At 44.2% G+C, this 16,209-nt stretch overlaps 1 protein-coding gene across 1 annotated transcript; it reads right to left on the reverse strand.

The window, feature by feature from the left end:
* Positions 1–4,074: 4,074 nt before the first annotated feature.
* On the reverse strand, positions 4,075–5,848 carry dlx6a (distal-less homeobox 6a). Its single transcript, XM_040122266.1, has 3 exons — positions 5,542–5,848; positions 4,562–4,755; positions 4,075–4,314 (listed from the first exon to the last, which is right to left on the reverse strand). Exons 1-3 carry the CDS (start codon positions 5,846–5,848, stop codon positions 4,075–4,077), a joined length of 741 nt encoding a protein of 246 aa, XP_039978200.1.
* Between the last annotated feature and the right edge of the window lie 10,361 nt (positions 5,849–16,209).

Here is a 16,209-nt window from a genome sequence, read left to right on the forward strand (position 1 = left end):
ACAAACTTAATAATTGTCTTGGAGATTGGAATGAAAAATAACTTCGCCCATTTTAATCTGCATTTACAGATTTTACACATGGAAGGAAAAGAATAAGAATTTCCGTGCAAACAGACAAAAAAATGTCGTTGTAAATATATTTCTTGAGACAAACATGGCTACTATGTACCACAGTGATCCCACCACAATAATTACATTTACTTTAATTGAGTACTGGTGCTTCTTGAAATGTGTTGATTTGTCGCATAATATTACTGTTGTGATTTCTGCAGCGTATCTTCATAAAGACTAATATAGTGTTTGTGGAAGTCAGTGGAGGAACCTCTCTGGAGAATAATTTTTAATACAATCAGATTCATGGTGAATTATAAATTAACGCAAATTGTTAGAATAATCTCCCAGTATTTTGCTACCTATTTATCCTCATATTTACCTGAAATCCTTGAATTACTCTTATTATTATACTGACTATTCACTCCGACCACCACCAGAACGATCACCTTTTTATCGTTCCGATGGTATTTTAGTGGAGAACGTGACTGAGCCTTTCAGCTGGTTCCAGCTCGTCTGCGAAGAAAATGTCTGCTTCTTGCAGCAGACAGTCTGCAGTCTCTCTCGCTTTGTGTCCCCTACAATTAAGCGCTTTGAATGGCAGAGAGGAGGCGAGGGGGGCGGCACGGAGATCTGAGACAATCCGCATTCCTGTGGGGGTAGACCGGCTCCAGAGCTCTGCCAGTCCCGGCCGCAGCCCACCTTCCGGGTAAAAAATTAAAAAAAAAAAAAAAAAAAGGGAAGAAAGATAGATAGAAAGAAAGAAAGGAAGAAAGAAAAACCCTCCACAATTTCAGCATGTTATTAGCGGGCAGTAATAGCAGCATTGCTGCTGCACAACCGCTGAACAAACCGTGCCACTGAGAGAAACACTGGAGGATTTGAAAATTGGTCGAATTGAATTTTCCCAGCAATATGCACAGAAATCATGTAAGGGAGTTTTTTTTTTTTGTTTGTTTTTTGTTTGTTTTTACAAACGAAATATTGGACAAAGTCCTCCCTCCCTCTCTCTGTCTCTCTCAAACACACACACTAACACGCTAAACAATGCTGCATCTGACCCACACACTGACCCATGCATGTTACCGTTTCCACCTGACACAGAATCCTCTTCCTTTTCCTGATTGCGGCCCACTGAATACACTTTAAACACACACACACACACACACACACACACACACACACATTGGAGCAAAAATACTATGAAAAAATGCTCTGCTCAGTCTAAAACTCCACGCTGCCTGCCGTGGTCGTTGTTGTTGTTTTGAGCCTAATTTCTGATTCAGACTAAACGCTGTGCAGTAATTACCATGCGGGCAGGTCACTGGAGAGATTTAGATTTTTCACGTTGCACGTGTACGCGCTCAAGATCACTCAGGCGCGCGCACAACCTCGTGCACACTTGCACACATGGACCCCTACATCTCTATCATGCACTCACACACACACACACACACACACACACCACTACTGTATGCCAGCCGCCCCCCCCCCCTCACTCACACACACTCACACACACACACTCACACACACACACACTAGTGGTGCCATTATATCGAGAGCCCCCGTTTATTTCCAACTGAACATTTTCCACTCAACTAGTTTCCCCCCGTTTTGCAAATCGAGTCTAAATAATGACAGTTAGCTTTACTGGACAGCTTCAACTGTAACACTCCACAATAATTATTCTCCAGGATTAGGGCCTCCATTATCATAATCTGGACATTGACAATTACCTATAATTTGCAAAGATGCGCTTGGTTCTTGATTGCAGAGGGCTTTTTTTCAAGCTCGCCATCACAAAACAGTGACAGTAATAACAGCTAATTTTGCAGGCGATATATAAGAGCTTACCGGGGTGTGCAAACACTTCCCCACCTGGATTTGCTTATTCAACCACCAGCAGTAAAATCGTGCAGCGCTTTTCTCGTTAGTCTGTGTTAGACAAGCGGAGCAAGGTAAGGTCTAGTCTTCTATCTTCTGCCCGGTGACTATTCCTGATCTCGGAGGATGGCTACGACACTCTGGACTGGAGACCAGTCTTCAATGAGTCCCGAGCTTTAGTCGGGGCTATCAACAGAGAAATGGGGAGATTTTGCATTTTCCTGACATCTGATTTCTTTTCTTGTCTCGTTTTTTCTTCTGTCTGTTGGAGAGAATATTGGGAATTGGGGGGGGGGGGGGGTTTACGAGGTTTGTCCCTGCGCTGTTGAGCTAGACTCTACAGTCAGTGTGGTGATGTCGTGTGAAATCTTGTCAGGTGCTGTGGGAGCTTTTATGTAAGAAGTCTGCTGTAGTGAATCAGCCACAGCGCAAGAACTGACACATCCCTCCCTCCTTCCCTGCGCCCCCCACCCCCACCCCCCCCACCCCCATATCTGTCTCTGTCACCCTGCTGCACTTTACCACCATCACATCTATCTATCTACCTGTCCCAGACTTCTTTGATTTAGCTCATCGGGGCCGTTGTCCACTTGCAAAACGTGGCGAGACCTGTCAGCTCTTGGAGCCGACCGTGTGTATTTACGAGCCCTGTTGATGTTTACGCGACTGCTGCGTGGGGCTCCCTGCAGCCCGCGGATCGGGTTGCGCAGGGCCCAGGGAGCAGATAGGCCCCAGCCCGGGGGCCCAGGTAGGCTGAATGTGCGCCAGTGGGACATCCGCGACTTGACAGCTGCGTTGAGCTTTTCAGCGTTGTAATTTCAGATAATATCCCGAGCGCTCACTCTGCTCGGCAATTTGTATATGAATAACCGAATAATTTTCCCCTTTGTTCCATCTGTGCTACCTCAAATCCAAATAAAGATGCCTTTTAGTATTAAAAGTGGTAGAAAATTACAGGTAATTATCTTTGACGGTAAAAACGCTGTAATCAGCGGGCTACATCAAAAATTACCCTAATTATGCCTGCATTTATGAGAATGGGAAAAAAAAGGCCTCACTTGGATAAAAACCCACAAATTGTCCCAAATATCTCCTTCATATTGAACGCCGCTGCAGCTGGCTGCTTTGTTCAACATCGATCCCGCGGAGCTTGGCATTTAACGCCCCGCATTAGGACGGAGAGAAGGGAGAAAACATTTTGTCAATACTTCTAATAATTGAGGGTGAAATGAAAAAAAAATAAGCTGGACCTGGAGCAAATGTCTCTCGAGGTGAATGTAGACAGCAGCGGCGCAGGGTAAGTTAATTTCCTCTGCTGTTGAGCGCCTTTGATAAATCTATATGGTGTAGCGTTTTTCATCAGCCACGGAGCGCTTTGGATTTATTTAAGATGTTTACTCCGGTGTAATGGGCTTTTCACTGAGCTCTCTGTCATTAACTTAGGTTCATATTGTCTGTTGTAAGCTTGTACAAACCAGCGAGACGGGAAATAGGCCTGTTATGATGTGATGTTGGCCCAATATTAAGAATTGGGGTGGGGGTTGGGGTGGGGGAGGCCTAGTCTAAAATGATTTTCATATTTGGAAATCATGCAACAGCAGGCGTCTGTTTTGAGTCACGGTTTACTCAATCTGACAAAACATAAAAAGTGTATGTACAACTAAAGTCGCAGATTATATTTACAGACAGATCAATTGCTCGGTTTTGCATGTTGGAGAAACAACCAAAAAAAGCAGTCAGGAGTCCACCATGGCGACAGGTTCTGGGCGCCACAGCGCGCGGAGAGTGTAAGCAGTCTTTGCCCAAAGTGGCTAAAATGTCACTGATAATATTTGGTATATTGACGTTCAGATGTTGACATGAATGAAAGCATAACAAATATGCGAGCCCACTGAACAGCCATGTACGTTAAAAAAGAAATGGATAGTTCCCTTGTTTGTGTCATCACACCGAGGCTCGGCTGCGTTTTATCCGTCAGCAGAGAAGCGGCGGAGGGTTTTTTTTTTTTTTTTTTTTTCCTTTCTTCTCCTCTCCAGCATCCAGTCTCTGCAATGACACAAATTGTAGGCTACGTTGGAAACTGCATGGCGGAGATCCCGAGGCCTCCAGACAGCCCGCTGACCTTCCCGCCTCACCAGTCTATCTCTGCATTGAATCTTGATGTGGGGAGGAATACCAGTGAGAGTAGCCGGGCATGTAGCTGTTGGCCGGCATGTTTACTCCTTTGGAAGAGGCGGAGACGTCCCATATTGGAGGGATGGTCGGAGAGCGCGGGGAGAGGGACATGGAGCCCGGTATAGGGTCGCTCTCGTGCGGGTTGCTGCCTTGCTTGAGCAGCTTCTTGAACTTTGACCTCTTGTTCTGGAACCAGATCTTTACCTACGGGAGAGGACGAGAGGGGTGCGTGCGATTAGAAAGGGACCCACGCAGTTGTGAAGAGGCTGGTCAATTTCTGCAAAACTGTACCGTTAGATCTGACCAGAAATATCATTGCCAAAAGAAAAGCACATAACCAAATAATTCTAACAATAAAGTCTAAAACTGTGTTATAATTGACAGAATAATATACACGATCATTTCCAGGGGGTTGTGTAAAAATGTGGAGCAGTGGATATTCCTCCCATACCTGGGTTTGTGTCAGTCCTAGAGAGGCAGCCAGCTCGGCGCGCTCCGGTAAAGCGAGGTACTGTGTTTGCTGGAAACGGTGGTTCAGTGCTTGAAGCTGCAAACTGGAATAAATTGTCCGGGGTTTGCGAATCTTCTTGCCTTTCCCGTTAAAGCGAATTTCCCCGTTTTCAATCACTGTCGTTTTCTGCTGCTCTGCAACAAAAACAAGCCATGTCATTATTCAAAACCATAGCGAGACTGCATTCGGTTTGGTTGTTTGTTTGTTATTTTTTACTTTTATTTATTTTATTTGTGTGTGTGTGTGTGTGTGTGTGTGTGTGCAGAGAAATGCCGACGAGTCAAACAGCCGAAAGATCTGTAAAGCTGTAGATAAATTCAGAGGCGCCGAAATGAAAAGTGTCCAAAAAAGAAAAAGAAAGACAAGAAAATTCGGGCTGATAGACGTTGACATCCCACATTGCCCTTTACGCGCCGTGGCAGCCGCAATCCTCATATGCTGTCATATTTAGGATATTGCTGGTAATGACATGTCAATTAAATGCTAATTACAACATTCGAGGCGCGCGGGCTGCCTAATTTCCACGAGTAGTTGGTGAGGATTGCACGGTCGCGATGATCACCACCCGGGCATGGAAGCGGGTTTTGTGGGAGCGGAGGGGGAGTGCTAAACGGGACAGCAGCACAGGCTCGAGAGGGTCGTAGGCTGGACCTCGAATTACCCGGTGCCATCCACGCACGATTTTCCTTCGATGTAATCGCCCACCTGCGCGTGACAGATCGCTCGTCCCGAGTTTGGAGTGGCCGCGCAGCGACTTGGGGCATGACACCAACACATGGCAGGGAGAAAAGGTTTTCATCCCCACCGTGGGCCACTCCGCGCTGAACGACGGCATGCGCTGATGGCACCGTCGGGCGCCGGGGGACGGACGTGGCGCCGCGCATTTTCCCCGCTTGGCCGGTGAAGAGGGGGTCTCTTACCTGTGCCGTCTAACCTTGTCTGTCCTCCCGTGTTGTTGTGATAGGACGGCAGGTAGGGGCTGTGGTGCGGGTGGCTCACGTAGGGGTAGGGTAACGACCTGTTGTAGGTGTTGGTCCCCGGGTACGGGGTGTTGTCGTGCTGGTGGTGAGCGTGTGAGCCGGAGTGGAGACAGTGCAGCGGGTAGTGGCCGCTGGCCATCGACGGGGAGCTCTGCTGTGAGTGCGACTGCTGCCCAAACTCCATGAAAGCAGACTTGGACGAGTCCTGAGCGTCCAGACCGTCAGCCATCGTAGTCATGGTCATCATCGAATTTTCTGCCTTGAGAGCACTCACCCCCCTCTCTCTCAAGACCAAATCGGTTTTCTCTCTCTCGCCGTGTTGTTGTCTCTCTCCCCTCTCCACCGCGAACAGATATTGTCCTATTAACACCCGATTTTTTTTTTCTTCCAGAGGCGTCTTTATCCCCCCCCCCCCCCTTGTCCTGTGATATTCTCACTCGAAGTGGCGGAAGCTAGGCATAAGTTAAGGGAGAGATTTTAAGGTGGATTCTGTTAAAATTGAGCCCTTGCTTCCAGACTTGGTGCAGACACTACAAGTAAAATGGTTTGTCTCCAAAGGGCAGCGCCTCCCGATTGGTCATCCAACCCAACGTCATCAGTGCTCTGCGCTTTACGGAGACTTGAGCTGGAGTTAACCCACCTTACCAGCTCCCGCCGCAACTCCGGGGGAAATAATATATGGTTGGGAAAGACGCCTAATTCCTACGGACATGCTTCACACGTAAAGCCAGCTCGTTTGGAATTGCCGAGTCGATTTTTTTTTTTTACCCAAACTCCCAAATTACTCGCGACGAGCAACATATAGTGCGCGCCTCGAGTCAGCCTGACGAGCCAGCAGTCTATATGTGCCTCTTTTCCTTCCCGGCTTTTAACTCCTTCTTTCCTCTGCAGTTAAATACATATAGGAAAAGCATCACACGCAAAAAAACACCCTCTTTAGGAATATGAATATCCCGTTTAACATCTAATTGATTTTCAGACCGGAGACCAATACATTATTTACCAATTGGTCGCTAGACTCCAAAAATATTAATCTGCACAAGTCGAATATCATCGTTTAGAGGGCTAAAAAAAAATGTTTCTTACAATTTAGAAACATTTACAAAAGACTGTGGAATGATCACAATCGTATTAAATCTTCATTACAAGATTTTTCAACATTGAGTGAAACTGTACATATTTACACTTGTGGGGTGCTCTGTTTTATGTCAAGGGGAAACTCCTGAAGCAGGTGCAAATGCTTTGAAAATAAGAGAAGGCAGGCCCCCAACTCTACGGATTTTTATGTACAATTTCAACCTTTTGCGTTCATTTATTTTTTTTTTACGAGGAATCAAATAACTTCTTTTTTTTTCCTGCAGTGTAGTATTGGCTTTGCTGTCGCCTAATGAGCAGTCCCTCTTCAACCCCCCACCCCCCCCCTGCTCTGAAAGTAACATATATTATAACTGTTCGCTTTTCCTGGGGCTACTGACCATATGATTAAGGATCCTCAGACAATTCAAAATACAGTACATGTGACACATCAAATAACAATATGCCTGAGGTACAATAGGTTATTTTGCAGATAGAAGGGTGGATACCGAGATAAACTGACAGTGTCTTTTATCCCTGTTGTAATTTGAGGCCTGATAGGGTCCTCAATATATGTAAATTATACAGTTTGCCTCTGAGGGCTGCGATGTTCGATCCTCAAATGAGAATAAAATGTCATTTCCGCATATACTAATGCACGAGGTATTCAAATGATGTTTTGCACCACTTTCAGCATCTTTTTTTTTTGCCGCAACGTGGCATTCGGCGATTTCTCAGAAAAAAAAAAGGCGACGAAAAATAATTATGCTTGCAATCAAGTTACAACGAAAACCTATTTGATTAGCGGCCACACTTTACTCAAATTGCAGCTATAAAATTAAGAACAATTCGCCTGTAATGATTATGGACTGGATTTATTTTGGGAGGGTGGAATAAAAGTGGATATAGCATAAATTATCCCCTAATTATACGCCAGTGTCGCCTCAATTATCCTCTTATCAAAAATGGTTGTCTAAATGCAGCGTTTAGTTTCAATTTTCTCCTTTTCTGTAACAAGAACTTGGTACCTTGCTATTATCGTCAGCTACGCTTGTTATTTACTTTGTGGGATTTAAAAGTGCACAACCCAGCCGGATAATCATTTTACAGCAGCCGACCAAGAGAGGAGCACAGAGGCTGGGATGTGAGCCGCAAGACATCCAGACGGATTTGTTTTATTCTTCCAGACTCTTAGATTACTTTTTTTTGTTTTTTGTTTTTTTTTGTTTTTAGTTTTTTGGTTTTTTTTTTAATAACAGTACTTCTGTGTCTTCAGGGGGCGGGGGCTGCAGGTAAGAGCTTCTTTTGAATCCTCTTTTGTGTTCACTGACATTGATCCATCTTTTCTATCGCCCCTGATAATTCTGTATTTTAGGCACAGAGTGGTCTCGCAGACCTCGCAGGAGCCGGCAGGCTGTGGTCACCCCTCAGTGGTTTAACATAGTGGCCAATTCCCCTGTCCGTGTTCCACCTGGACACGCGGAAGGGGAAACCGGATCCTACACCTTTGCTAATCGCCTTTGAGTGCTACTACAAAGACATACATGCTTTGCAGTGATGCTAGTTGCTTCCCCGCGGGCTAAAATCTCTGGGCTCGATTAAATGAGACATCTTCATTCTTCAGCTTTGCCGCGCGCGCGAGCGAGTGTGTGTGTGTGTGTGTGTGCGTGCGTGCGTGCGTGCGTGTGTGTGAGAGACACCGCAGGATTATTAAATTGCGGGATAGCAGTGCGGGTAATGTCACAGCCTCGGTGTCCCGCGGGCGTGTTGGGAGGCTTTTCTAGGCACAATGAGATTAAGTGGAGTGGTGAAAGGAGCGATTTGTTTTGAATAGAGAGAACATGACATACTCAACCTTGGTGCTTCTGAAATGTTTAAGATGTAACCTATTGTATGCACGCTGACAACCGTGTCTAATTGCAAGGCACTTAGAGCAACCGTGGGGCCTATAGAGGGTGTTATCAGTGGACGGACTTCTAAACGATGGTTTAATTTTTTTTAAAGAAGCAAAAGGGGAAAAAAAGAATCGATTTGCGTTTGTGGAAATGTTTTTAATTCATTCACGGACACACTGAGCCTTCCCCGAATGTTTCACCTGCTGCGCCGCGGCTTCTGGTTTACTACTCTGCCCCACTAATCTCGGATTAGAGGAGTTCATAGCCTCGTTCTCGAGAAAGAAATTATTTTATATTTCAGTCCGTCGAAATGTCAGTCATGAAATGAGCAGCGTTCAGCTGCAAATCTAGAAATCACTTTGTCCCTAAGTAGATGATTGACCTTCAGCACAATCAATGGCCGCGACGGTTTAACAGAAGTGGTCTTTATTTCCAGCTGTCTTATAAACGCTGATGAATGACTCTCTAAAATCACTCCAATATCCAACCGCTGCAGATGTGTCTGGCCAGGGATTTCCCTGACACATATCGTCCGGGATGGGATGCATGAAAACTGAGAATAGTTTTACACCACGGGTGCCGGTGTAACCTGGCGTTATTTTATAGTTAACACAGCCAGTGTCGGTTTACATATCCTGAAGGCGACTAAAACTACACGGGAAATATCAGTACGCGCATGGACGGGACCACACGTGTGACGTGGGAGATTTACGCACAATTTCTCAGGAGGCCAGTTTGGAAACTATAACTAGTTGCCTCTCTCCTCCTGTCCCTGAATGCGCGTCACTGGCTACTTTAGCGCCGCGCGTCGTTTCTTGTCTGTCGGGGCACATCTGTTAATCGTCTCTGAGCGTTAACACCGAGTTCCAGAAAGACACAGATCGTAATTGTAGCCAGAGACTGGGCCTTTGCGGTCGGTCCCCTCTAACAGCTATTGACTAGCTCGCAGGGGAAGCCACCTCCTCGGCTGCTCGTGGACGCGGGCGGGTTTTGGGACGCCGCGGCTTGTCACACTGCAGACAGAGACCGGGAGGCGCTTAAACAACATGTCTCCCTTCTCCGCAGCGCAAAGCCACTGGAGCGTCACAGACAGCCCGGCGTCGACGACTCTCCATCTCTGCCGTGCGAAGGGCGGGAAGTGGCGGAGGGAAGCGCAGACGCATACCACACAGCTGTCAGTATAACACGGTTCATTGTAACCAGATTCAGAGGGCGCAACCCCCCCCCCCCCCACACACACACACACCAGCATCAGCCCGAAGTGATGACCGATCAGCCTCTAATGCTCCAGCAGAGTTGATCCGGGCCCAAATGGTGGCGCGCCGCTTTTACGCACATAAATTGCGCACAGCCTACTAATGCAAACCAACTTATGCAAAGCTGTGATGTGTTTGGTGCAAGCGTGCAACTACACCAAGAAAAATTAGTGCGGTTTTGTCATGAAGAAAAAACGCGAGCTCCCACGCAGACGGCTGTTTACAATAACGTTTGCATCATAAATTAGGATTGCATTATCTCTCGAGTAGCTAGCAACATTGGCATATGCATGGCCCCAGGTGCAGGGCCCTCAGATGGACCCGGTGTAGCTTGTTGGTAGCGGAGCTAAAGGACCACAAATAGGCAAATGCCTGCTCCGTTGATTCTTCACAGCCTCTCACAGACTAATGGATTTAATTTGGCACGGCTGAAGCTGCACTGGTCCCACTCAGGGCCCGTGTCCTAATTAAGACTGCTTGTTTCTCTTGTCGCCTTCTCGCTCTGCATGTTTAGGTCCACCTGAGTAATTGCATTGCTCGGTTTCCTGCACCAGCCATATGGTTTTTATATTTTTGGTCATTTGTCTCTGAAATGAAAAGCGGAAAGAAAGGGTCCAGCAAACGTGAAACGCAGACCTTTGGCGAAGTGTTACAGCAGACTATGCATGGAAATCCTCATCAGCTTAAGGGTATGGAAATGGCCACATATTATCAATATTGTTAAGACGTTAAAGGGGCGTTTAGCTAATGGGTGAGATATTCTGTTGGTTACCCTAATGACATGGCTCGTATATGACCTGCCAAACACCCCTAACCCTATGATCCTGTTGAACCGGGTCAATAACAAAGGAGCTATATCCAAAAAGTTGATGTGAATTTTATGTTGGTGACTAGTGAGTACCGGGGCGTGCACTGGTCCCCATTTTCCCTCTCTCGACTTAATACGCGACATTATTAGGTCTGACAGCACAGTGGTCGGTCTTAAAGGAGAGGATTTGGTCGGGAGATGACAGACAGGAAGGCCAGCAATCATAGGCTCTTTTTTTTTTTTTTTTTTTTTTTTTATCAGAATGTACTGTTCGATGCCGTTTATCCCTGATGATAGAAAATTGCTCTGTTGCCAGGACGCTGCCGCCGAAATAGAGGGCAGGAGCAACATTTCCATTTTCCAGTTTGAAAGCCATTGAAATGAATTAGTAAAAATGAAAAAAGGGGGGAAATGAGAAAGAATCCCCCGGTAAACAAAGGAGAGCAAACAAAGATACCATTTTCTTTTGCCGAGAATCCACCCTCCTCATTTTTCTGTTTTTTTTTTTTTTTTTTTTTTTTCTGCAGCAGAGTGAGGGTTTTTACTTCAACAGTTGCAAATCACATGCTTGGCTTCTAATGTAGTCCAAGGCCCGGGCCTACTTCAAAGACAATCATTTAGTTCCCAACCTCCCGGAATAATTACAGCTCCTTTTCATCTGTCGTGACAGAGAAAAAGAGAGAGGGAGAGAGGGAGAGAAATTAAGAAAGAATACAAGGCAACGAAGGAGCATTAAGAAAACTCCTGAAATGTTTGAACCATTAGGCAGAAAGGAATAGTAACATAACACAGTGTGGGGAAAAAAAGGTGCGTATTGAAGGAGATAATGTGGTTTTATTGGAATTTAAAAACATGTGCTGCAAAAAGTGAATCGTTTGGACGTTTATACGTGTTTCTAAAATATATTAGTCGTCAATTATTGCAAGGTCTTTGCTTTGAATATTAGTTATTCGCAAGCATTTAGCATCTACATTCATTATTATTATTATTATTATTATTATTATTATTATTATTATTATTATTATTATTATTATTATTATTATTATTATTCTTGATGTCTGTGTTTCTGTGGTTGTTGCTAATATCGCCATAATCATCATCACAATCTTCACATTAATCCCCTCTCCAGTTCCTTTAAAGTGTTTAAATCTTGTGTGTGTTATTATACTGCGCACAGCCTTTAAAACAACCCTGCAAAAACCACTAAAATGTAAAATATGAATGAGAATATTATTTTTTTTAAAAAAAAACCCGTTTCTGACACAAAGATTACTGTGGGAGGTTTAAAAAAAAACAAGCACATTGCCAGGAGGGAGAATATTTTAGGCCTCTACTGGTGGTTTGTCATTATTTACCAGTGATTTGAGGGTTATTTATCAGTGACACAGACAGATCCTGTGGCGAGGCCATCATCAGTGCGGGAAGGGGTCACCGTCTGTGTCCGAGCAGGCAGGTGGTTTGAAACCTCTGCAGGCTCTGAGCGCGCCTCTAGTGCGCGCCGCGCGCTGCATGGAGCCCGAGGGATGGAGAAATGACACCCGAAGCGCTGGATGATGGTAAACCCTTAAGATAGGATATAATAAATTGTGTGACACAACTGTGTCAGTGCCTTATCGGAGCATAATAATAGGTTGTTAGAGTGGCAGCATTAGTGAAAGAATATTAGGCCACAGGAGTAGTGCCCTTTTGCGTTTGGAAATGAATTATGAAATGGTTTCAGTCCACGCAACCCAATATTAATCTTCACATTTCTTCTAATTTCTCTGTAAGGTTAAAAACCAGTATCTCGCCCATTCGATATGAAATTAGCTATGTTTTGGAAGGCCTGTATAGATGTGGACAAAGCCGTAAGAGGTAGGCCTGAGTAAACATGTCAGGCAATTTGGAGCATATGCAATAAACACACTTCTGAGCTATTACAATCTCACTTGAGGTTCATCTGCAAATACAACAACATTAAACTCGTGAATGAGAGAACACAAGGCAAGAGTGCTAAACTCCTCATGAAATGCTATAAAATATAAAGGAAACTATAGATTGCTATTAATGTGTACGTTTGACCTTGTGCCGGATTAAACTTTGCAGTTCATATGAAAATCAATGAAAAGAAATCCTGAAAAATCCAGTTGGTGGGAATATCATGTAGCTACATCTCTCATAGGAAAAGACCTACACTCACACACATATCTAACCCAGCGCAAATTAATGACAGAATAGTGTGTGCTCCAACAGGAAAGTCCTGGCTCTCATGTAGGAGTGAATGCCCCAGTGGAGGAAGTGCTGCACACAATAGCTGGCACTGACTGCAAAATAAAAGAGCTTGAAATTTAAGAGCACAGTGTGAAGTGAAGTGGAAAAAAAAAGGTGAAGAGAAAGAGAGTCACACCTGGTGAAATACAGTGTGGTGGACAAGCATGTCCTATTCTCAGACGCTGCTCGGGTTCTCAGGAGCTGTGGGTTGCAGGAGGCTGTCAGGTGATAGCTCTGGCCCTTTGTGTGCCGTACCTTAAGACACTCCTGCCTGAAACTGCATTTCAGATAAGGCTGGGTTTTGGTCTGGTCTTGTGCTGTGTTAAGTCAGGGTCCTGCTCGCAGAAAGTTTTGAGTAACCGTGGAAAGGATGTGCAGCATTTAGGTCTGCTGTCAAAAGTTCAGATTTTGCTGTATAGGTGGTTATTTTGCGTTGGAGAAAAGAGAATAGAGAGAGACAGTCTTGTTCAGACTGACAAATGTCTGGTTAGTACAAGGCGCAAGACCTAACAAATTACCTGTTTTAAAGAAATGTCTCCTTTAAGGACACATCAGATCACATAGTATAAAGGTTTTCTTTGTTCCACAATTTCAGTTTACCAGGCAGTTTAATATTAAAGCTTAGTTGTTGCTTACAAAACATATTTTACAAATATTTAACATGGATTTTGTTCTCAAACACAATCAAATAATCTTTTATTACTATTATTGTTAGTAGTAGTAGTAGTAGTAGTAATAGTATTATTAGCTGGCTATTGATGTTTATTTTGGTGCTTCTGTTGTTGCTGCCGCTGCTATTTACCATCATAATCATCCTCCTCATCATCATATTCATTACATTTCCAGTTTAAATCCAGAATCTGGTATTACACTGCAGCTAATCTTTAAAACAATCCCGTCAAAACACCAAAACATAGTATAAAAATATTAGTAAAACTGACAATTACAGAAATGTTATTTTAGGAGGTTTAAAAAATAAAACAAGCATAATGTCAGTATGCACTCATTGCTGAGCACCACAGACACATCTAAAACCCCTCAGATAACATCACAGAAATATACTGTATGTAGGCTCCACTGAGAGTACCAGTAGAAATATAGGTTGGGCACAGCTTGCTGCAGAGGCGTTCAAATGACTCACTTTTAAAATTCATGAAGTCTGTTGTGTAGTCACACAACCAAAAATTGATAAGAAAATGATCATCGTTCGTTCAAATGTTCAAAAGAACCTCTTTAGCGTTTTTGGAGGAAATAAACAGTGCAAACAACTGAAAAATGGCAAATGACAAAATCTCATCAATTCCATGGCCTTTCAGGTTTTGGGATAAATGTTTCATATATGAAATGAGAAAGGCTGCATTTCTGAGTCAACCAAGACTCGGCCATGTTAACATCACTGGGGCCTTCACACTTAGAATGTCACCTCTCTAACAGAGTCATATCAACTGCTGTGAAACACTCACAAGCAGCACAGTCCAGGGTGCTCTAAGTTAACAAACCACAGGTCACAGATCGGCTTAACGATTTGGCCAGGAGATCATGTCTATAGCCGGCTTCATAATATCATAGTTATTAATGTATTGGCTGGGAAGCCCTTGGAACCTTTATTTTCATTTTCTCTGAACTGTCAGATTCAAGTGGAGAGATTTATTGGACTTTGTCCATTTTGGTGAAGTGAAGGTAGCCAATTATTGTCATCATTGCCCTTGAAAATGCATTAAGCCTCACCTGAGGGCTCACTCAGTCAAAGAGACTGAAGGGGCGATTAACAGGTGACTTCTGACCTTAATCCACCGTAAAGTCACCCAAAAGGGCCGTGCAAACAGCAATCAGCATCTCTCCTTCAGCTTCATGCTGCAAACTTTCTTACTGCTGACATCTCCCCTTGGGCGTCGGAATGGCAATTCCAGGTTTGGGACCTTGGGCATTGTCTTTCATCGTTAGTGTGTGAAAAGGGACTTGCTACCTTCGTTCTAAGTTGGTTCAACCTGGAATATTTTCACAATGAGTCAAACAGAGCAATTTCAGGTTTGGCGTAGCTTTTTACGAAAAATATGTAAATTTCGTGATCTAACTGGTAACACTTTACTTTAAATTTCCCTTCTTAGCATCTATTAGCAGTATATTAACATTTAGAAAAAATGTTTACTATAATGTAGTTATAAGTAGATATTATGACTTTTGAAGTGTTTATTAATGTACAGTATTTGCCAACAATTATAACGAGTATTACAACTGTGTTTCACTATATTGTCATTCCTGATCTGTTTATACAGCAGCCTCCACTGACCAGTGTCCCCAGGAGGAGTTAGTGTTGTTTACCAGGACACTGACAAACACTTATATCTGCTTACAACTACATTACAGTGTGTTTTAAACCATTTATTACATGTTTACGTACTGATTATAAGAGCTAAATAGGGATACTTAAAGTAAAGTATTGCTGTTTAAGGATAGTTCAGATGATTTTAGATGAGTTGAATTAAAGAAAATTAAAAACTTAAAAGCATTAACATAGCTGAAACTACTGTATTGCTTGCAGTTTTAACTCAGTTCAGACAAGCTCACTGTGCCTTCTGTCAAGCTTTTTCATGGCCAGCTTTAGCATGTGAGCGGAGCTTCCTAACCCGGGGCAACTCGGAAGATAAATATAGGTCAGGTCTCATGTTTTGGTAATAGCCTTTTCATTTATTTATTTATGTTTTTATTAAAATGAGCATTAAGTGAATGAATATACAAATGCTTTTAATTTCAACCACCTGCAAAAGGGGATTTTTTTGAGAAAGTAAATGCTTATGAATAACTTTTTCTCTCTTTGTCTCCCTGTTTTCCCTCTCCATTATCTCCCCCTAGCTTTTCCATCACGCCCACCTTCCTCTCATGACCCCCCCCCCATCATCATGTCCAGCCACTGGTCTCCATCCCGTCCCCTTCTCTCCTCTCCATCTCCCTCTTCATACCCACTCTACCCCTCTCTCTCTCGTCCCCCCCCCCCCCAACAAATAGGTGTGCCTCCAGCCCCTCTTGGCAGCTCCATCTCCTCCTCGCCTCCCCCTTGTCTCTCCTCCCTCTCCTGGGTTGGTTTCCACAGCTGCGGTGAGTGAGGGGCAGATGACCGGAGAATTGGCCCCTGGGAGAGCGCTGAGCCATCCTGGTGCTATTAGGCTCGTGGCTAATAATAGGTGTTTCAGACCGGGGGAAGATCAATCAGGGGGGAATCATGGGGAATGTTCGGAGCAGCGCTTTTTACACATCGGCCCAGATGGATGAAATTACACTTGTCAGTTTTTAGTTGCATTACTCCCAAATTGGTTGTCTACTCTTT

This window comes from Xiphias gladius, chromosome 24 (genome assembly GCF_016859285.1).
Source record: "Xiphias gladius isolate SHS-SW01 ecotype Sanya breed wild chromosome 24, ASM1685928v1, whole genome shotgun sequence".
Taxonomy (NCBI): domain Eukaryota; kingdom Metazoa; phylum Chordata; class Actinopteri; order Istiophoriformes; family Xiphiidae; genus Xiphias; species Xiphias gladius.

Bases quoted from the DNA above. Each gene is read 5' to 3' on its own strand.
- dlx6a (XM_040122266.1), bottom strand. From the start codon at position 5,848: ATGATGACCATGACTACGATGGCTGACGGTCTGGACGCTCAGGACTCG. The intron at 4,756-5,541 runs GTAAGAGACCCC...TTTTTGTTGCAG, and splicing joins GACAAGGTTAGACGGCACAG to AGCAGCAGAAAACGACAGTG. The intron at 4,315-4,561 runs GTATGGGAGGAA...CCTCTCCCGTAG, and splicing joins TAGGACTGACACAAACCCAG to GTAAAGATCTGGTTCCAGAA.